Source organism: Engystomops pustulosus, chromosome 2, assembly GCF_040894005.1.
Source record: "Engystomops pustulosus chromosome 2, aEngPut4.maternal, whole genome shotgun sequence".
Taxonomy (NCBI): domain Eukaryota; kingdom Metazoa; phylum Chordata; class Amphibia; order Anura; family Leptodactylidae; genus Engystomops; species Engystomops pustulosus.
Genome location: NC_092412.1, coordinates 19,840,525 through 19,865,023, shown reverse-complemented (window position 1 = coordinate 19,865,023; position 24,499 = coordinate 19,840,525). Strand labels below are relative to the sequence as shown.

The 24,499-nt window shown below is 42.2% G+C and overlaps 1 protein-coding gene and 1 long non-coding RNA gene across 5 annotated transcripts in view; one reads left to right on the top strand and one right to left on the bottom strand.

Moving 5' to 3' along the window:
- The window catches only part of LOC140117327 (uncharacterized), a 31,509-nt gene that overhangs the window by 3,539 nt on the left and 3,471 nt on the right, over positions 1-24,499 (bottom strand). Inside the window, exon 2 of the long non-coding RNA XR_011853004.1 lies at positions 24,008-24,101. This is a non-coding gene — a long non-coding RNA (uncharacterized lncRNA). The remainder of the gene's footprint in view (positions 1-24,007; positions 24,102-24,499) is intronic.
- MAP6 (microtubule associated protein 6) overlaps positions 824-24,499 on the top strand; it is a 63,109-nt gene continuing 39,433 nt past the window's right edge. Inside the window, exon 1 of one of the 4 annotated variants that reach the window (XM_072133910.1) lies at positions 824-2,093. In XM_072133910.1, coding sequence (XP_071990011.1) covers positions 1,330-2,093 — 764 coding nt within the window. In that variant the 5' untranslated portion in view covers positions 824-1,329. Of the gene's footprint in view, positions 2,094-3,789; positions 5,150-24,499 lie in introns of those variants that run through there. The other 3 variants (XM_072133913.1, XM_072133911.1, XM_072133914.1) reach the window with 3 other exon arrangements.

Below are 24,499 nucleotides of genomic sequence, written 5' to 3'. Positions count from 1 at the left end.
AATGGGTGGATTCGGGCATCATGTAATGTGTATGTCTGCCTATAATCAGGCTGTAATCATCCCTTTAACAAAGGAGGGACCTCTCACTGCCTATTGTCTTCTCTTTGTTTCCAAAACTATAATAGGGTCTTTTATCAAATCTAATCCAAGAGAAAAGTGGAGCCTATGTGAACTCTATAGCTCATAAAACTTTAGATGAAATTTCACCTGCTACAAAATTTCACAAATTTTGATAAATTGTTTATTCTCTTTATGGTGTAAAAGTGTAAAGTTGGTTAAAAATTTTCTAATAAAATTCCATAAATTTCTAGCTGAACTGTTGAAAAACATTGTATCCATTTTCAACATTTCTTTCAATATTGAATATTTTTTTGTCCAAAAATTGCATCAATATTTCGACAAAAGCAGCTCATTCTGTACACGTTAAGTCCAGCTCTTTGCGTAAATTTGGCCGATATGTAAATTCCGTACTTGTCGGGCGTGAAAATAAATATTTGATGTCACATTTTGAGCGACTGTGACTTTGATGTGTCTCTTCCATGGCAGACAGTGAAGGTTCGAGCATAAATAATTCACATGATGTCTCCTTCATCCGAGTGTAACCTGCCACAAAGCTTCTGCTAAGTGGAAAGTGACAATGGGGGTAATTAAACCCATCTGCTCCCCGCCTGACCCCCTTCCAGACTATGAACGGTTAACAAGCTGCAGTAACAAGCAGCCTCCTCTCCATTCATTTGAGACGTTGCGTGCTGACGGAGGAGCCATCTCTCTCCCAGCATCTCTCCACCTCCTCCTCCTCCAACCCCCCCCCCCTCCTCATCAGCAGCAGCAGCATTTGGGATGCAGATACCAGGGTGGGTGGGACCACTTCCTGCAGAGATCTCGCTTTCCGATTGTGACAGGGTCTTACTGCCAGGATTGCAAAGGAAACACCACACGCACTCTGGTTGTGGGTGTGGAAGGATGTCCACCAGGATTGACTTGAGCTCCCGCATCATCACGACATAGACTTGCGGAAAGTGGAGGTCCTGGGTCGTCATCTTCCAGAGCTTGTCTTGCATCAACACATCGATGGGAAAAAGCGGCGAAAGGGCAACCAGCACAAGAGGTTTATCTGCACCATGACTTAGATTAAAAAAAAAAACCAAAAACATATCTTTGGGAGTTGTCACATTTGCCTAGAATACCGTTGCCTACCCTTGACTGTGCAGTCTTCTGGAAGGAGATCATCGGGATTGCTCTTGAGTAAACTGTTACTATTCTACGTCTTGCAAGGTGGGTGGAGGGGAAATCCAAGTGTCCTCATTTACTACATTCAGGGTGGAGACTATGGCATGGCCCTGTATTACCAGGGCGTGCTGCATAGCCCGTTTCTGGAACCAGTTGGATAAGGGTGACATTGCGGTCCCGTTGGTCTTCACCAAGTACTCTGAGGTCACCGAAACAGGTCAGCAAACTCATGCTCACTTTCAACAACCACAAACCCGTCCTAGTTCTTCTGCCATTGAGGCGCAGCCTGCCCATGTGGAGGTAGATCATGCTGCTGGCTCTACCAGAGACTTGTCCCACCATCCTGGGCCTGTGCATAGCAAAGAATCAAGAGGTTCAGTCATGCAACAAGATTATAAGCCCTGGAAGGTAAAGCCAGAGGCTAGCTGCAAACCCAAAAGCGAGTACCAACCCTCCGAAACTCCTTTTGGAAACGAAACACAGTACCAGAAAGATTTCAAAGCTTGGCCTATTCCTCGACGTGGGGACCATCCATGGATTCCAAAGCCTTCACCAGGCCTCACTGCCCCGACAGCCTCAAGCGCTGCCAAAATGAAGAAAACACCAGTAGCCTTACCAGAGAAAAGGGCAGAGGAACCACCTAAAGTGGAGCCTACAGAGGTAGTGGTTCCTAAAGTCAAGGCCTCTGTTACTTTCAGCAGTGTGGCGGATATAAAGGCCTCTCATAAAGAAGTCCAAGAAAAGCAAAACAGGGAGAAGTCTCCATCTACACGATGGTCCATGGAAGGCCTGAGGCCCAGGGATGCAGCTGATCTAGTCAACAGACAGATCAAAGAGGAAGGAGGAGTGGGAACCTCATACAGGTCAGAAAAAATTCTCTACAAATTTTTTGGTCCTTAACTTTATGCATGTCACAGTCATTAAAAAAAACTCTTCTGATATTACGGCCCAATCGTAAATAAGAAAACACGAGATTGTTCTTAAGAGCCAATCAGATCGTGGATAGAACTAGTCAGGCTGGTGAATATAAACATCTGGTTGGTTGCTGGTACAGTTGTTATGGTAACTGTGTGATACCAGTGGTAAAGTATTTTTTTTTTATGAAATAATAACTTCTCTAAAATTACAATATTTCAAATAATTTTTTAAATAAAAATCTTATTGCTTTACTTTTATCTCTGGAAACTGCTGCTCAGTATCCTAGTAAAGCACAATGGAAATTAATTATTAATCTGTCCTTCATTTTTCTTTCTACTGAAAAACAACACTAAAACTAAAAAATAATCAATGTTAACATTAGTTTTTATTTAAATGAATCAAATTTTTTTTTTAATTTTTGGTTTCTTCTTTAACACCCAACCCTACTTTTTTTTGTCTACGTTTACATTTTTGATGTTTTTTATTAACAAAAGTATATTATTATACTATATATTATATGTTACCTATAGATTATCTCAAAATTTTTCTTGAGGCTAAAATATATTAGCTGCCGGCTTTCATTTAATTTATTTCAACTTTTTTTTTAATCAATTTTTTTTAATTTTCTTTTGCATTTGTTTGTTTTTTTTACAGTATTATTTTTTTAAAATTATTTATTAATAATAACAATTTAAAATCCAATTTTAATTATTATTTCAATTATTATTTATTTATTATAATTTAATTATTATTTTTCATAGATGATGTGCATTTATTTGAATGCATTATACATTATTATTATTATTATACAGTAATTACTTAAAAAAATACTAATTAAAAAATGAAAAACTAAAAAAAATTGCAAAATTAAAATGCAACCAATTTTTATGACCCTTGAAATTCTATAAATAATTGGCCACTAAGAAAGGGTGTTATTCCTTTGTAACCAGTCTACACTCCAGGGAATTCTCATTGTAAACATGTCATGACGACTCCCTCGCAACCAATCAGCTGCCAGGATTTGGCAGATACAGTGTGAAAAACAATAAAATCAGCTGCTTTGTGTGAATATGTCAATGTCGAACCAAAAATATTTGCACGAGTGATAATCATTACCTATTTATTAAAATTTAGAATTTTCTAGAAATTGGGTAAAATATTACAATTCAAATACTGTAGGCTGAATTTAAAACAAAAATGTCAAAAATTGTTTATTGCAATAAATATTAAATGAAAGAAGGATATAGAATGGTAACGTGTAGAATGGGATAGGATGGATGTTATGCTAAAAAATATTGATGAACATGATGAATGGGAATAAAAATGATGAAAATTTGGATGCAATTGGGTGAATTCCTTTTCGTGAGCTTAGAAGCTGAGGGCTGCTGTATAATCGCAGTATCATAGAGATGTGATGTGCACTGTCCATAGACTCTGGTGCTGAACGCAACCCAACTGGTTGTGCGGAGTATTGCAGGGATATGATTTCCTGCACAGACGGTCTCCGCTCCTATTATGCTTGGATGTGTCTTGGTTTTGTATATGTTATTTGTAATGAAAGTGTTAAGGGGTGCAGTTTGCTGTTGAGGGTCCTTAGAGGGTTGGCATTGGTGATGCAATGGTACAGATACAATGTAATCATTGGATTGGCTTCATTATCATCCGAAGAGCTGCACCCTTCACACCAGAGCTGCGTCTCCTGCAGTCCTCAGCCTTCCAGTGATTGGTGCATGTGCCAGATGTGCCGTACCTGGCCATCGAGGGTTAAATGTATTGAACTCCCTCCCCCACTCCTTCCGCCCTCCTTTGATATTACATTTTAGGTACTGCATAGTGGAGATCTTTTGCCAGCATTAAATTCTCCTCCCCCTCTCCTCTCACTCTTTTTCCTTGGCATCTGGGGATGCAGGGAGCAAGGTGGGTGGGGTCCCTCCTTTTAGAGATGTTTGCCGGATTTCTTCTCCCGACTATGACTGGAGGTTACTGGATGCGAAATTAAAATTTATGATCCAAAGAGAAGAGGCATGAGACAACCTCCGAGCATCATCTACTTGAATTTTTCGGCACTAGACCCTCGTAGATCCATGGAAGCCATTTGGTAGGAACGGAAGAAAATTTTTTTCGATTTGCACTTACAAGGGATCTACAGGGCAAGATTTCTTTTTTTATCCTAAGGAATTTTTGGCTTCCTCATTTTGGTAACCAGCAATAGGAACATCTATAATTTCTTCATCTTAAAGAGCAATAATTGGGAACAAGACGAATCTACACATCTCCAAGAAGATAGAAATTCTCAAGGTTGTCAAAAAATGGCCTGGCCGTGTGTCACCCGAGCGTGCTGCATTGCTCGATTTGGGAACAAACAAGACAAGGGTGACATTGCAGTCCCTCTAATGTTTTCAAAATATTCCGAAGTAACAGATGGACCTCATCCGAGCCAGCAACCACGCCCTGGGTCTGCTGCCATAGAAACTCAGCCATACTATGGAGGCCAGTCTAGGTCATCCAGGGACTTCTCGAGAAGATTGGAGTCCACCAGAGGATCCGTCATGAGACAGGATTTCAAGCCCTGGAAGTCAACTCCCGAGCAAAGCTGCAAACCAAGGAGTGAATATCTACCCTCCGAAGCTCCTCTGGAAAGAGAGACCCAATACAAGAAAGATTACAGGTCATGGCCAATCCCTCGCCAAGATGACCACCCTTGGATTCCAAAACCCATCCAGGGTCCAGTTTACATCCCTCCTGTGGAAGACAGGAAGAAGAAAGACCTGATGGGTTCTATCTTACCACCTGTGGAGAAGAGGTTGATTGATGCTGAGGTTGCGGGAAGGGTAGCCATCGCCTACAATGTCACCCCTGAGATTTTGGTATCGGTGGTAGAGGAGACTAAAATCATCCAACACCGGGAAAAGTTAACCAGTGCCAATCCGATGTCCAAGGAGGCAGCAAACACACTCCAAAGCCAAGGGAAGCAGGACAAGGGAGCAAGTTCTTCATACAGGTCAGATGAAGCCAAAATTAGAATGACTGAAAATTTCAGTATAGATAATAATGTGTATTATTATTAAGGATAACATGACCCATCCCATATCGGTGTGTCATGGGTTTTTTTTCCAATTCTTCTGTATCAATATTGATGAACGTGTAGGGTTCCAATTCTGTACTATACCTTATGAGGAAAAAAAATAGTAAAAAAAATTTGATTGGTCAGAATTTCTTCCTGTTTATTTCTCGATTATCGTTTACTCCCACCTACTGGGTATTCTTAGTGAATTTTTTTGTCGTTTTTTTTTTTTTTTTTTTTTTTTTTTTTATAGTATAGTGTATTTTTTTCATACGATTTGTTTACTAATGTGTACAAATTCATTGAATATTGTTTTATCTGATTCCCAATTCCGATATCCGGTCGCTGCTTAAAGGGGATTTCTATCAATATATATTTTTTTATCAATCAATATAGATTTTTGATATATATACAGGCAGTCCCCGGGTTACGTACAAGATAGGGTCCGGAGGTTTGTTCTTAAGTTGAATTTGTATGTAAGTCGAAACCGTATATTTTATAATTGTAGATCCAGACATAAAAAAATATGGCCCCAGTGACAATTGGAGTTTAAACATTTTTTGCTGTAATGGGACCATGGATTATCAATAAAGCTTCATTACAGACACCTTACAGCTGATCATTGCAGTCTAGGACTTTAGTAAAGCATTCAGAGAGCTTCACCAGAGGTCAGAGGGGTCTGTCTGTAACTATGGGTTGTCTGTAAGTCGGGTGTCCTTAAGTAGGGGACTGCCTGTATAGACAAATTGACTAATAGTTTTTTTTTATTAAAAACCCTCTCCAAATTTTACTCTTGTGGAAAGGAATAGGTTACATGTCATACAAAGTGATGTCATCGCCTATAGTCATGTGACCTGGTCACATGATTGCATCATCCTATAGCACGATACTATGGATAACAAATGATCTGCTTGGAGAGGGGGATGGGAAGCATAATACATACGGTTTATTTTTTTTAACCTTTAAATCTTATAGAACCTATAGTCCTTATAAAACTTATCTTATAGAATCTATAAGTGTGAATAGCAACTACTATGTCATCATGGATGCTCATAAAATGGCCACTGTACGGATAGTATAGAATTATGCTGGGGGGGCAAGGGGCCTTATGGCCCCCTATGGGATTTAGTAACTATCCTAGAACTGGGCCGTCTCATTTTCCCACAATGCACAATGTCTTGATACATTAAGTGACCTATAATGTAATATTCCTATATCTAGCCCTCTCCCGCACAGGAATCAAGGAGAATAACAATCTCCCGATCCTGGTGAAGCCCCGCCCACATTACAGAAAGTCTGTGTGCTGCAAAGCATCATGGATCTGAATTGTGGGGCAATAAATGACACAAATTTGTTATAAATTCTCACAAATACTACATCGATCTACAGAATCTGATGTCACCACAATGTGATGTTACTATGATAATAGCGACGAGGTCCCTTTAAGAGCAGCAGATGTAACCAGTTCTGATTAATGAGCCCTGAATATGTGAATAAACCCAATCACAGCGAGTAATGGAGAATCGGCTCTGTTGTTATGTTGTCGAGAAAACTACACCGAGATAGTTACCATGGGAACAGCCAATCGGCGGGCGTCTCGGCAATTATCTTTTACGCTCGGTTCTTGTAAGTGTTTAGGAGGAGGGAAGTGTGGGATGAAGGGAAATGGAAGGTGAGGGGTTAACAGGGAGAAGATAGAAAGACATAGGAGCACTTTTATAAGGGTTGTCTGGCCTTAGTGATGAACTGAACCCAGACCCCCCCACTAGTGACACCAGTGATGGCACCGATTGCGGGTGTTAACTGTTTAACTGCCTCTGTCAAAGTCTGCAGTAGCATTTGAATTACTGATGACATGATATCATCGGGGAGCGAAGATCCTCCCCAAAATGGTGGCATTGTGCACTGGGGGCAGGGGCGTAACTACAGTGGTAGCAGCCGCTATGGGGCCCACAGTGTCAAGGGGGCCCCGTCATCCAACCTGACAATAAAGAATAAAGGATATGCACCATTATATATATGCTGTATGTTTGTATATGGCACTGTATGTGTGTATATGTGATGTGTATGTGTGTAAGTGTATAAATGTGTGTGTGAACTGTATGTTTATGTATAGGTAAATAAATGTGTGTGTTTATATGTGAGTGTAATATGCAAAAATTAAAACGGGAAGGGGGGCCCCATTCAGAAGTCTGCTACGGGGCCCTGTCTATTCTAGTTACGCCCCTGACCGGGGGTGTGCTAGACAGATCACAGGTGATAAAAGCGTTGGGTGAATGGGGGTTTGGAGTTTGAGCTGTTCGGGTCTGACTATTTTTCGGGCACATACGCCCGGCCGTAGGTGCAATTCCCTGTAGGTTGCCAGTAATTGGGACAAACTTGCTGATTGGGGTCTCAGTGGGCCGGCACCGGGCATTCCTGACCCGCTCCTGTGCACTCCGTATAGCCTGCGCATGTTCAGGCGCAGGTTACGGCACAATTCTACGGTAAGTCAGACCAAGCGTTTAAAATGCCCTATCGGCACAACGGATTGATAAATGTGCCCCATAGATTGAGAGATCCTATAGATGGAAATATATTTCTATAGATATAGATTGGAAGATAAATAGATAATGGGGGGGGGGGGGGTTATCATGGGTCAGGAAGAGAGCACTTGTTTTTAACTTTTCTTAACTTTTCCCCTCCTTTATCTTTGGGTCGATTTCCCATAGATAAATCTTGCTGTGGTGTTGGTGACTTTTTGGAGTAACTTTTGCGCCCCCCCCCCCCCTATGCAATGCTGTTGCCTACACCTGGTGGGGACTGCAGTTTATTGTGGGTTTTTTTTTTTAGCTAAAATATGACCTTTACATCTATAACCAAGTTTTCCAGTGTGTGCCCACAAATCATTGATTGCCCGGGGATACTAGCTTTAACACATAGGGGGTCATTTACTAAGGGCCCGATTCGTGTTTTCCCGACGTGTTACCTGAATATTTCCGATCTGCGACGATTTTACCTGAATTGCCCCGGGATTTTGGCGATCGGATTGTGGCGCATTGGCGCTGGCATGCGAAAACCCGACGGATTCGGAAAAACCGCCGCATTTAAAAAATAAAAAAGTGTCGCGGAGCTTGCACTTCACTAGGAATAGACCGGTGTGGTTGAGTGCGTTCCGATGCTCTTCAGCGCAGCAGTGCCACCTGGTGGACGTCGGAGGAACTGCCTTGATGAATGGACCCGAATCCACCGCAGAGAACGCGCCGCTGGATCGCGAATGGACCGGGTAAGTAAATCTGCCCCATAGTGAGGATATCCACATTGTCAAGACACAACGAACTTCCTGACTTATATAAACATTTTGACACATGAGAAGACCCTACCAAGGTCTGGTCTTTGGTAGGTGGTTTTGGTGGCCATGACCCCTCTAGAAGGCATGGGCCCCTGGATATATTGGGGCAGATTAACTTACCCGGTCCTGTTGTGATCCTGCGTTGCGTTGTTCAACGAGGATTTGGGTCCGGCGCAATTCAATAAACTTGTGCGCCCGAGTTCCTGCATCCTTTGATTCTGCGCTGAGGTCCGCCAGAGTTCACCTGCTTCTTCCCGATGTATGTGAGTTTTTAAATTCCGTGGTTTGTCCGAATCTGTCGGGTTGTCCAACAGCCCCCCCCCCCCCCCATTTCTGTTGCGTACAGCCCGGCGCCGATGCGTCAAAATCCAATCACGTTCGCCAAAATGCTGGAGCAATTCGGCGCAAAACGGAAATCGTCAGGAATCCTGGCGGAATCACGGTCCGCGGACCCTTAGAAAATGAGCCCCATTACTGACAACTGGTTTTCTGCGATCATGACAATGGTGTCGCACCCCTTTGTCTAGCTACTTAGATGCCACCATAAAATAAAAAAAGCAACTCTCCCCGATGAAGTCACAGCCAAAAAGGGAGACACGTCACATCAAAGTTACCATACAATTCTCCAATCATACCGCCATACAGAACACCACTACAATATGCTTCTATCTGTTCTATATATATTGCCCTAAATAATACCGCCATACAGAACATAGAGTAACACCACTACAATATCCTTCTATCTGAGCTACTGTATATAGTGCCCTAATAATACCGCCATACAGAACATAGAGTAACACCACTACAATATCCTTCTATCTGAGCTACTGTATACAGTGCCCTAATAATACCGCCATACAGAACATAGAGTAACACCAATACAATATCCTTCTATCTGTGCTACTGTATATAGTGCCCTAATAATACCGCCATACAGAACATAGAGTAACACCACTACGATATCCTTCTATCTGTGCTACTGTATATAGTGCGCTAATAATACCGCCATACAGAACATAGAGTAACACCACTACAATATCCTTCTATCTGTGCTACTGTATATAGTGCCCTAATAATACCGCCATACAGAACATAGAGTAACACCACTACGATATCCTTCTATCTGTGCTACTGTATATAGTGCGCTAATAATACCGCCATACAGAACATAGAGTAACACCACTACACTAACCTTCTATCTGTGCTATTGTATATAGTGCCCTAATAATACCGCCATACAGAACATAGAGTAACACCACTACAACATCCTACTATCTGAGCTATTGTATATAGTGCCCTTATAATACCGCCATACAATCCATTGAATAATTTCACTACAATATACTCGAGACTGCTATGCAATTCATAAAATAATGTGACAATAATATCTTAATATAACAGCCATACCACAAAGTAATTAAATAATACCTCCAAAAGGTGCCCTTGTTATCTTACTGCCTAATGCATTCAATCAAAACACTACCCTGACCAAATTACATTATATAGTGAATAAATAGTACCGCCATACAGTGCAGTACATTACATTAACAGAATGCCACTGCGTTATTCTGATTACTGGGTTACAGTATATAGCAGCAAAATTGTACAATTCATAGACACATGCCAGTTTACAGAAACATCTACAGTGTATTATATGGTGCCAAAATAATACTGCCATATGGTTCACAGACAATAATATTCTGCTGTATAAAAAAATACTTCCATACAGCACCAGCAGCAAACCTTTGTCATGTACTTGTCTTACAGGGGATAACACTACCATAAAGTACCCCAATAAATTGTGCCTATATAATACCGCTATACAATCCATAAAATATTACCCCGGGAATGTGCTGATATCAGTCAGGGCTACAATACAAGGTTCCTAAATAATTCTGCCTTACAACAAAACATATGTAATGCATTTGTTTCACAAGGGATAACACCGCCACGTACCACCCATAGAATACTGCCATGTAGTACACTGATAACACCACCACATACCGCCCATAGAATACTGCCATGTAGTACACTGATAACACCACCACATACCGCCCATAGAATACTGCCATGTAGTACACTGATAACACCGCCACGTACCACCCATAGAATACTGCCATGTAGTACACTGATAACACCGCCACATACCGCCCATAGAATACTGCCATGTAGTACACTGATAACACCGCCACATACCGCCCATAGAATACTGCCATGTAGTACACTGCTAACACCACCACATACCGCCCATAGAATACTGCCATGTAGTACACTGCTAACACCACCACATACCGCCCATAGAATACTGCCATGTAGTACACTGCTAACACCACCACATACCTCCCATAGAATACTGCCATGTAGTACACTGATAACACCACCACATACCGCCCATAGAATACTGCCATGTAGTACACTGATAACACCACCACATACCGCCCATAGAATACTGCCATGTAGTACACTGCTAACACCACCACATACCTCCCATAGAATACTGCCATGTAGTACACTGATAACACCACCACATACCGCCCATAGAATACTGCCATGTAGTACACTGATAACACCACCACATACCGCCCATAGAATACTGCCATGTAGTACACTGATAACACCGCCACGTACCACCCATAGAATACTGCCATGTAGTACACTGATAACACCGCCACATACCGCCCATAGAATACTGCCATGTAGTACACTGATAACACCGCCACATACCGCCCATAGAATACTGCCATGTAGTACACTGCTAACACCACCACATACCACCCATAGAATACAGCCATGTAGTACACTGATAACACCACCACATACCGCCCATAGAATACTGCCATGTAGTACACTGCTAACACCACCACATACCACCCATAGAATACTGCCATGTAGTACACTGATAACACCACCACATACCGCCCATAGAATACTGCCATGTAGTACACTGATAACACCACCACATACCACCCATAGAATACTGCCATGTAGTACACTGATAACACCACCACATACCGCCCATAGAATACTGCCATGTAGTACACTGATAACACCACCACATACCTCCCATAGAATACTGCCATGTAGTACACTGCTAACACCACCACATACCGCCCATAGAATACTGCCATGTAGTACACTGATAACACCACCACATACCGCCCATAGAATACTGCCATGTAGTACACTGATAACACCACCACATACCGCCCATAGAATACTGCCATGTAGTACACTGCTAACACCACCACATACCTCCCATAGAATACTGCCATGTAGTACACTGCTAACACCACCACATACCGCCCATAGAATACTGCCATGTAGTACACTGATAACACCACCACATACCACCCATAGAATACTGCCATGTAGTACACTGATAACACCACCACATACCGCACATAGAATACTGCCATGTAGTACACTGATAACACCACCACATACCGCACATAGAATACTGCCATGTAGTACACTGATAACACCACCACATACCTCCCATAGAATACTGCCATGTAGTACACTGATAACACCACCACATACCTCCCATAGAATACTGCCATGTAGTACACTGATAACACCACCACATACCACCCATAGAATACTGCCATGTAGTACACTGATAACACCACCACATACCACCCATAGAATACTGCCATGTAGTACACTGATAACACCACCACATACCTCCCATAGAATACTGCCATGTAGTACACTGATAACACCACCACATACCGCCCATAGAATACTGCCATGTAGTACACTGATAACACCACCACATACCGCCCATAGAATACTGCCATGTAGTACACTGATAACACCGCCACGTACCACCCATAGAATACTGCCATGTAGTACACTGATAACACCGCCACATACCGCCCATAGAATACTGCCATGTAGTACACTGATAACACCGCCACATACCGCCCATAGAATACTGCCATGTAGTACACTGATAACACCACCACATACCGCCCATAGAATACTGCCATGTAGTACACTGATAACACCGCCACATACCACCCATAGAATACTGCCATGTAGTACACTGATAACACCGCCACATACCGCCCATAGAATACTGCCATGTAGTACACTGATAACACCGCCACATACCGCCCATAGAATACTGCCATGTAGTACACTGCTAACACCACCACATACCGCCCATAGAATACTGCCATGTAGTACACTGATAACACCACCACATACCTCCCATAGAATACTGCCATGTAGTACACTGATAACACCACCACATACCGCCCATAGAATACTGCCATGTAGTACACTGATAACACCACCACATACCTCCCATAGAATACTGCCATGTAGTACACTGCTAACACCACCACATACCGCCCATAGAATACTGCCATGTAGTACACTGATAACACCACCACATACCTCCCATAGAATACTGCCATGTAGTACACTGCTAACACCACCACATACCGCCCATAGAATACTGCCATGTAGTACACTGATAACACCGCCACATACCGCCCATAGAATACTGCCATGTAGTACACTGATAACACCGCCACATACCGCCCATAGAATACTGCCATGTAGTACACTGCTAACACCACCACATACCGCCCATAGAATACTGCCATGTAGTACACTGATAACACCGCCACGTACCTCCCATAGAATACTGCCATGTAGTACACTGATAACACCACCACATACCTCCCATAGAATACTGCCATGTAGTACACTGCTAACACCACCACATACCGCCCATAGAATACTGCCATGTAGTACACTGATAACACCACCACATACCGCCCATAGAATACTGCCATGTAGTACACTGATAACACCACCACATACCTCCCATAGAATACTGCCATGTAGTACACTGCTAACACCACCACATACCGCCCATAGAATACTGCCATGTAGTACACTGATAACACCACCACATACCACCCATAGAATACTGCCATGTAGTACACTGATAATACCACCACATACCTCCCATAGAATACTGCCATGTAGTACACTGATAACACCACCACATACCGCACATAGAATACTGCCATGTAGTACACTGATAACACCACCACATACCGCACATAGAATACTGCCATGTAGTACACTGATAACACCACCACATACCTCCCATAGAATACTGCCATGTAGTACACTGATAACACCACCACATACCTCCCATAGAATACTGCCATGTAGTACACTGATAACACCACCACATACCGCCCATAGAATACTGCCATGTAGTACACTGCTAACACCACCACATACCGCCCATAGAATACTGCCATGTAGTACACTGATAACACCACCACATACCACCCATAGAATACTGCCATGTAGTACACTGATAATACCACCACATACCTCCCATAGAATACTGCCATGTAGTACACTGATAACACCACCACATACCGCCCATAGAATACTGCCATGTAGTACACTGATAACACCACCACATACCGCCCATAGAATACTGCCATGTAGTACACTGATAACACCACCACATACCACCCATAGAATACTGCCATGTAGTACACTGATAATACCACCACATACCTCCCATAGAATACTGCCATGTAGTACACTGATAACACCACCACATACCGCACATAGAATACTGCCATGTAGTACACTGATAACACCACCACATACCGCACATAGAATACTGCCATGTAGTACACTGATAACACCACCACATACCTCCCATAGAATACTGCCATGTAGTACACTGATAACACCACCACATACCTCCCATAGAATACTGCCATGTAGTACACTGATAACACCACCACATACCGCCCATAGAATACTGCCATGTAGTACACTGCTAACACCACCACATACCGCCCATAGAATACTGCCATGTAGTACACTGATAACACCACCACATACCACCCATAGAATACTGCCATGTAGTACACTGATAACACCACCACATACCACCCATAGAATACTGCCATGTAGTACACTGATAACACCACCACATACCTCCCATAGAATACTGCCATGTAGTACACTGATAACACCACCACATACCACACATAGAATACTGCCATGTAGTACACTGATAACACCACCACATACCACCCATAGAATACTGCCATGTAGTACACTGATAACACCACCACATACCGCCCATAGAATACTGCCATGTAGTACACTGATAACACCACCACATACCGCCCATAGAATACTGCCATGTAGTACACTGATAACACCACCACATACCGCCCATAGAATACTGCCATGTAGTACACTGATAACACCGCCACATACCGCCCATAGAATACTGCCATGTAGTACACTGCTAACACCACCACATACCGCCCATAGAATACTACCATGTAGTACACTGATAACACCACCACATACCGCCCATAGAATACTGCCATGTAGTACACTGATAATACCCTACACAGTGTATTGCAAATACTAGGTCCTGTTTTTTGAGGTGGATCATTCCGCTATGAATCCTGAAGGGGGCGTTAGAGGCACAGAAAGCCAAAAATTTTGATGGGCTGAAAAATTGGCCTATTTTTCTTCTGTTTAAATATGCTTCAAAGGGGGAGTATGATCCGTCATCATTGGGCGTACATCTCTCCTAAATTCAATAGATCCACTGAGATATTTTGGAATATTTTGGCGTATATGAGGGTGACGGAGGAGCCTGTTCTCCATACAGAGGAGGAGGAGCCTCAAGAACAAAGGAACCAGAAAGATGGAGGAGGAGGAAGGTGCAGGGATGCGCCCGGCGAGGTGGCAGCGGGTTCAGAGCGTAGCTGGAGGCTGTCACTGCAGCGGAGATGTCAGGCGCAGGGGGTGCAGACATGACAGCCAATTACAGGGGATTTGTAGGATTTATGGGGGAGGGGGTCCTGCAGAATATTCTATTCATATGATTTTCCTATTCTTCATTAAATGCCGCTAATGGCCGCCCGGCTTCTCCACGAGCCTAAATCTGCAGGGATTCATCTCCCCTGACAATACTCCTTTGCCTGTGTGTGTGTCAGTCTACACCGCTGGAATTCTATTCATGATTCAGAATGAATGATTACGATCTCTAGTCCTGTATAAAACCAATGTCGTGACGAACAGAGAGAATAATCTGGAAATATTCTAATATTCTATCCCACGTATCCGATGCTGTGCCATGACTACTTTTAACGTTGTATTGTCATGCTGCTCTCTAAAGACCATGAAATGTGAATTATTAGGCAAAGGAAGGGGGGGGGGGGTCTAGATATAGTACAGTAAAGAGGTTAGGAGTAGCCCCAACGCTATGCTGGGCTGATAGCATATACCTAACTAGGAGAGGCTGGACCTTATAACAGACCTCTGCATGGTGCCCCCTTTCCTCTTAATATATACAGTATTTGTATACATACGTTTATACAATCAGACACATTTACCCACTTATATACACACATTTATATACTTATATACACACATACACAATTCTGCACTCATACACACACATTTATACACTTATATACACATATACACAGTTCTGCACTCCTACACACACATTTATACACTTATATACACACATTTATACACTTATATACACACATTTATATACTTATATATACACATACACAATTCTGCACTCCTACACACACATTTATACACTTATATACACACATTTATACACTTATATACACACATTTATATACTTATATACACACATACACAATTCTGCACTCATACACACACATTTATACACTTATATACACACATACACAGTTCTGCACTCATACACACATTTATACACTTATATACACACACATTTATATACTTATATACACACATACACAGTTCTGCACTCATACACACACATTTATACACTTATATACACACATACACAGTTCTGCACTCATACACACACATTCATACACTTATATACACACATACACAGTTCTGCACTCATACACACATTTATACACTTATATACACACACATTTATACACTTATATACACATATACACGGTTCTGCACTCATACACACATTTATACACTTATATACACACACATTTATACACTTATATACACATATACACAGTTCTGCACTCATACACACACATTTATACACTTATATACACACATACACAGTTCTGCACTCATACACACATTTATACACTTATATACACACACATTTATACACTTATATACACATATACACAGTTCTGCACTCATACACACATTTAAACACTTATATACACACACATTTATATACTTATATACACACATACACAATTCTGCACTCATACACACACATTTATACACTTATATACACACACATTTATATACTTATATACACACATACACAGTTCTGCACTCATACACACACATTTATACACTTATATACACACATACAAACAGTATATGCACACACATTACATACACGTCTACATGTTTATACACAAGTACAGTATAAATACATCACATACATACAATATATACACACATATTCGCACACCTAATGATATAGATATAACAGCTATAATGGGGGGTATTTATCAGGGCTTCGGTGCCACGTGAGTATCGCTAGCACTTGTGATTCGGTGTGTATGCGACTGCCCTGGATGCTCGGCGGGGCTATCATACACCTGCGCTTATTATATACACACATCTAATATATAAACAACCAATCACAGCTCAGTTTCTATTTTTCCACAGGTCGTTAATAGGAGCTCTGAGCTTTGATTGGTCACTATAGGCAATTAGTATAAGACGCTTATGTGTGTGGTAATATGATAGAGATAGATAGAGATAATTAGAGATAGATACAGATAGATGTTAAATATTTTTTGTTATCCCATTCTAATATGTTATAGCTTAGAGCAGTTATTTACTATCACAGGCAACAAGAGCTACAGCTTGTATGGTATATATATATATACACATCATTTACTTTCATACACACATACAGTATATACACACCATATTTACAGTAATAAAACACCACCATATACACACATATATATTGTATATAGACATTATAGACACATACTGTACAGAAAGTATATATACACACCATACATCACATGCGCACACATACACAGGCAAACATACAGTATATACACACATATACAGAATACACATACATACCCAGCTTATACCCACATACAGCATATTCACACCTACAGAATATGCAAACACATACAGTTGATACCAGCACATATATTTATACACACATGTATGTACTCAATGTCAGGCAGTCTTATTAGACCCACGTGGGGTCACTGGCCATAGATCTGACTTCTTGGAGCCCAGTAGTTGCTGACCACATGGGGGTAGTAGACGGCGGGAAGTATTGATGAGAGCTTCCCAGTACTGCCGTCCTCTCCCCGGACATTTCTCCTCTGCACTGTTATATACATATTATGCTTTACAATGTGCAACATAATGGGGCACATTTACTAAGGGCCCGATTCGCGTTTTCCTGACGTGTTACCCGAATATTTCCGACTTGCGCCGATTGTACCTGAATTGCCCCGGGATTGTGGCGCACGCGATCGGATTGTGGTGCATCGGCGCCGGCATGCGCGCAACGGAAATGGGGGGGCGTGGCCGAACGAAAACCCGACGTATTCGGAAAAACCGCCGCATTTAAAAAACGAAAAAGTGTCGCTTGGGGAGCGCTTACCTTCACCTGGTCCGAGGTGGTGCATTCCGGTGCGATGAGATGACTTTTAGCGCAGCAGCGCCACCTGGTGGACGGCGGAGGAACTACCTTCATAAATACCGGCCGGACCCGAATCCTGTGCAGAGAACGCGCCGCTGGATCGCGAATGGGCGAGGTAAGTAAATCTGCCCCAATATGTATATAACAGTGCACATCCTCCATTCTTTAAAGTGGCAGGTCAGAGTCCAGGGCCCCCTGATACTGCAGGCCCCGTAGCAGCTGCTATGGCTGCTACTTCTGTTGTTACGCCCCTGTATTGAGGTGCAACCACAAGTCGGGAAGGGATGGTAAGGTGTGTGCAGTAAACGGTTACCTTCTTACCTGAAGATATTCAGCTGCAAAACAGTACAGCAGTGCTGACTTCTCCACTCTCCTCCCTGACAGAAGAAGGGTTAATGCTGAGGAAAGGCTTGGGCTAGCTGTCCCTTTCTTTTGCAAAAGTCTGATACCCTGGCCAAAGGCTAGGAGCCCAGGGTCTATGGCAATGTATCCCCATCCCAGCTTCTTATCAGTCAGGGAATGCGGCAGAGTCTTCTCCTCCAAGCAGTATTCACCAACTGCAGTGCACTGGGACTATTCTCCTTATATACCTTCTACTGGGGGAGGAGTCATTCAGCACAAACAATGACATTTTCCCATTTTCCCATAGACTTACATTGAGTCCCCATCATTTTCTATGGCAGAAAGTTTCTATAGTGGTAAACAAGTTTCCAGACAGCACCTGCCAGGCTGCTTTTTGCAGTAAACAAGTCTGTTTTTTTCTTCAAAACTATTTCTTCTATGGCTGTGGAAAATCACTAGCCTCTCTTTAGTTAGAGATATGCAGTCAAAGATGTCTCAATGTCCATTAACCCTTTCTACAAGTCTAGAAACTGCCGCAAAGCGGGTTGGACTTACTGCGGCAGAATACCACCAGGTTGCTCCACAGGCGCGACTTTGCTCGCAGTGGTGGCCATGGGGAGGTACAGTATCGTGGAGGCGGAATCAAGGACAGGCTGGAGGTCAGGACAGGCGGCACAGGATTGGAGTCAGGTACAAGGTAGGGCTAGCAGCAGAGGAGCGAAGTCAGGAACGGAATCGGTGTCACAACGGGAAATTGCACAGGACATAGGGAACAAGCTTTCTCTAAGCCACGAGGCACAAAGATCCGGCAGAGGACACAGGAAGGGGATGGGAATATAACAGGGAAGGCGGCCACCCAGCGCCAATTGCCGATGTGCTGGCCCTTTAAATCTCAGAACACAAGCGCCGAAGCGAGGAGACCACCCCTGGAACGAGGGAAGGTAAGTTGCTACGGCAGGAAATGCCCCCTCCCCGGGGCATTAAAGTCATTCTAAATGATATAGATATAGACATAGAAGTCATTAGGTTGCCTATTAGACATTAGGTTGCCTATCTTGTTGCTTTTAGAGTCCCTCAACCAATCATTCACATGTCTTAGGTTCTATGGAATATGAGCATCTAATGGGTCCAGGTCATTGATGTTCTCCCAAGAGTCTACTGTAACATTGTTATTTTGTTACACATAGGGTATGCAGGAAATCCTGTGGTGAGGGAGTAGGAACCCTGCAGTTCAAAACTGAGATGAACATTGGGCAGAAAATGGTAGGAAACTACGTTACCCAAATGAGAAGGTACTGGAGCGGGGTAGTAACTACCAACATAAATGATGACAAAAATTGACGGATGTGATAAAAGATAAACCTGCTGACTAGGTCTTCAACCATGGAGTCAACATCTAGTCTAGTCTTCTGTTACAATCTTGTATGGTTGACAAGTCCTTGGTTTGAGCTTCTTCTTTCATCGTCTGGATGAATAAACCTTTGGATGACCAAAATATTCTTGAAGACACAACCAAGATTAATGGAGGGATTTGGAGAAGTACATTTGTGGGATCTAGATAAACAGGAGGTCTTCAATCTGGAGTCAACATCTGACCGTCTATATGGTTCATGTATCCTTGAGTTGAGGACTTAATAAACCAAATATTCTTGAGAGGGGACAAACAACATCTTGAGAAGTTGAGGTGCAGGAAATAGAGAAACACAAAATGAGACAAGGTTTTCAATCTGGAGTCACTTATCTGGTCTTCTAGCATGAAGGTCCAAAAGGTTGAGTTCATCTTCTTCTCTTATAATCTGCCCATATAAGCCCATCTATTCTGAGAAAGTCTCTATGAACAACCGAAGATGATCATTTCTTGTCCATCAAACCACCACATTAAGGTTTACCCATGAGCAACCATTATTTCTATGTCTACCATGGTAAAAGTCTAAAGGTCACAGAGTATACAGGACATCCTGCAGTCTAGTTTTGTATCACGATCCAAAAGCTTGATATGTCCTTGAGTCTGTCTGTGGATGAACAAAAATTCACAGAATTAACCAGTTAATATAAGGGTCAGGAAGTAAAAGTTCTCCTTATGGAGAGTTTGGCAATTATAGGACCCATGAAAAAATATTCTCAATTTCAATCCCCTAGTGATGTCTACACAATAAAGATAATTTTTAAACTCTTACTTTACAATTTTACTCAGTTTTATTGATGTTTTAGCGCCTATAACTCAGTGATGGTCAGTGTAGGTGAGGACTCTCTAAGCAGACACTTCATGATTCCTCTAGTGCTGTGAGATACAGTGTGCTGACCAGGGCCGGATTAAGGTTGGTGGGGGACTCTGGGTGCACAGCTCCACAGTAATCACTATTTACAACACCCAGCATTCACTACATACATCCCCTAGTAATCACTTTATAAAGCCCCCAGCAATTACTATATACGGCCCCCCAGCAATCACTATATACAGCCCCCAGAAATCACTATATACAACACCCCATAAATAACTATATACAGCTTCCAGTAATCACTATATACAGCTCTTCCAGCAATCACTATATACAACTCCCAGTAATCACTATATACAGCTCCCTCATCAATCACTAAATACAGCTCTTCCAGCAATCACTATATACAGCTCCCCAGCAATCACTATATACAGCTCCCCAGCAATCACTATATACAGCTCCCCAGCAATCACTATATACAGCTCTCCCAGTAATCACTATATACAGCTCCCCAACAATCACTATATACAGCTCCCCAGCAATCCCTATATACAACTCCCAGCAATCACTGTATACAGCCACCAGTAATCACCGTATACAGCCACCAGTAATCACTAAATACAGCACCCCAGCAATAACTATAAACAACCCCCTAGTAATCAATGTGTACAGCCCCCTGCAATCACTATATACAACCCCGACCAATAACTATATAAAGCTCTCAGCAATAACTATATACAGCCCCTAGTAATCACTATATGCACCCCCCAGCATTAACTATATACAGCCCCCCTATAACTATATACAACTCCCCTACAACTATAGACAGCCCCCTATAATAACTATATACAGCCTCAATATAACTATATACAGTACACCTATAATAACTATATACATCCTCCCTATAATAACTATACACAACCCCATATAATAATTATACACAGCCTCCCTTTAATAACTAACTATATACAGTCCCCCTATAATAACTAACTATATACATACTCATATTATAACTATATACAACCCCATAATAACTATATATCGTCCTAGGTAAAACAATAAAATTGTACTCACCTTCCATTATTCCCTCGATGCGCGCTGACCTCCTTCCCTTCCTACGCGATGTCAGGATAGTGGATACCGGAGGTGTACCAAGATGGCATCACCATCTTTGTACACCTCCGATCGCTCTGGTCCCTAGCTCTGCCATAGAATGAAGTCGGGGCACATCTGCTGGATAAGGCCCGGGGAGATGGGACCCAAATACAGCATATCCGCCCGAATCACCCACATCTGGTGGGGGCCCCTTTAAGGGCAAAGTGGTGGAGGCCCCGGGACGCTTGCCTCCTCTATAATCCTGCCCTGGTGCTGATAATGTGCTTATATTATCAGGGTACAGGTTTATATACACTTTCATTTAGCTTCTGAACATTCACTAGCATCTGACACTTTGAACGAGACAGATCAGAGATGAGAGGTGATGAGATCCATGAGATGCATATTGCACATAACATTCTCCCCTCTGCTATAACAGCCATTACATACTGTCATATCTGCTATATACCTACCTGCCTCTCCCCTGGATAAAGATCTTATCTGCCTGGTGCTTGTAGCTTTACTCTCCCCACGTGCCACAGGTAGTGTCTTTGTGTGTGAGCTCGTCCTGGAATGCAAGGGTGGGGGCTAGAGGCAGAGAGCAGAGAAGAGCTCAACTCCACAGCATCAGACAGAAGAACAATATGGCTGCCGACCCTAAAATCAGAAGATCCAGGGTCTGGTCGAGGGGCAACCAAAATCGTATACACTAGGACTGATAGAGACAGGATGGAATTATATCTGTGAAATGCTGTATTTTTGTTAATAACATTGAACTAGAGAATGTGTTATTTTGTTATCCTGAGTATGTATAAGAAACTTGTTTTCGTGGTAATACCCCTTCAAGGCTGCCTTAAAGGCCTGTGGAGACTTATAGCCATTGTTGTTCCACCAGGGGAAATATGCTAATACGTTTTCCAAGGTGAGAAATGGAAAACAATGCCTCCTTTTGCTACTTTGAAAGGTGCCCCCTTAAAGGAACCCTACCATTTGATTTGATCCATTATGAACTAATCATACCTTAAGAATGCTGTAGCTACACTGATGCAGAATCATGTCTTGGTTAATCCCTGTGCTGAGTGGTTTTGCTGAAAAAAACAATTATAAAATTATGATAATGAAGCTGTGTCGCTTCTGTGCCTGGGCTCTGCACTTTTCCTTTCACATTAGTTATGCACTGCACCAGAGGATCATGCAGTCTTGGTTCTGCCAGGCAGAATAATCAATTCCTGCACCATCCCCCAGCTGCTGTTTATGAGTGATCCAGCTCAGGTTGATTAGTCCTGTCTTAGCTATTCAGAAAGCTTGTGTGTAATGTGGATCCAGCTTTCCCAAGGTCCTGAATTTTATAATAGTATTTTTCAGCAAAACCACTCAACTCAGCGATTAAACAAGATGTGTTTCTGCATCAGTATAGCTACAGCATTCTCAAGGTATGTTTGGTTCACAATGCATAAAAAAGTGGAAGGTTTTCTTTAACACAAAGCATGGATTTCAAGAAGTCTAATAACATGATGTTGCTAAACCAGTATATCCCTTCCAGAAGAAACCGATTCCCAACTGTAGACAGCTCTGTTTTGACCCGGTTGGGTCTCTTCAGTACAGTGTAGGGAACTGGTTTCCAACCTTGGAAAATATAGTTGCATATTTCCCAGTGATTATAAGAAAGTCACTACCAACGTCTGAAAACAATAATTTCTTGTCAATCAAACCTCCACATTAAGTTTTGCCCATGAGCAACCATTATTTCTATGTCTACCATTGGCAATGTCAAAGGTTACACAGATTTCATTAGGTTTCATGTCTTGTTGCTTTCAGGGTCTCTCAGCCCATCAGTCACATGTCAGAGATTTTTTGGAATTTGAAGATATAATGACTTCAGGTCATTGATGTTCTCTCCAGGGTCTACACTAATAATGTTAATATCGATGAGTAACATCCTCACATAAGGTAGTATACTGGACATCCTGTGGTGTGGGGGTACCGTAATTGGCTGGAATGAGCAAGACATGGTAGGAAAATACATGTCACCAATATTAGAAGGTATTAAGAATGGTGGAATCACAACCAAAATTAATGATGAAAACTGGAGAAGTTGAAGTTTAAAATTTAGATAAACGGACCTTAGATGAGGTCTTCAACCAAGGATTCAACATTGGTTCTTCTATTATGATCTTGGATGGTTGACATATGCTTGGTAGATCCTAATTTCATAGTCTGTGGATGAAAAGATGAGAAAATGGCCTAATTATACTTGAAGAGTACACTCCAAACAATAATGGAGATACTTGGAGAAATGGATAAGTGTGATATAGATAACTGGACGGACTTAAAAGAGATCTTCAACCATGGAGTCAACAGCTGGTCTTCTCTTACAATCATCTATAGTTGACATATTCCTAAACTGAGCTTCTTCTCCCATGGGCTGGATGAATTAATCTTCTCAGAATTACCACCTATTCTTAAAGGAAACCTACCACTTGTAGTGGCAGGTTTCTGATGGAAATACCGGGCACCAGCTCAGGGTGAGCTGGTGCCGGAGCTTATTTTCGTTAGTGTTTTAAACCGCGGTATCGCGGTTTAAAACACTTTTTAAACTTTATAGCCGGCGCAGG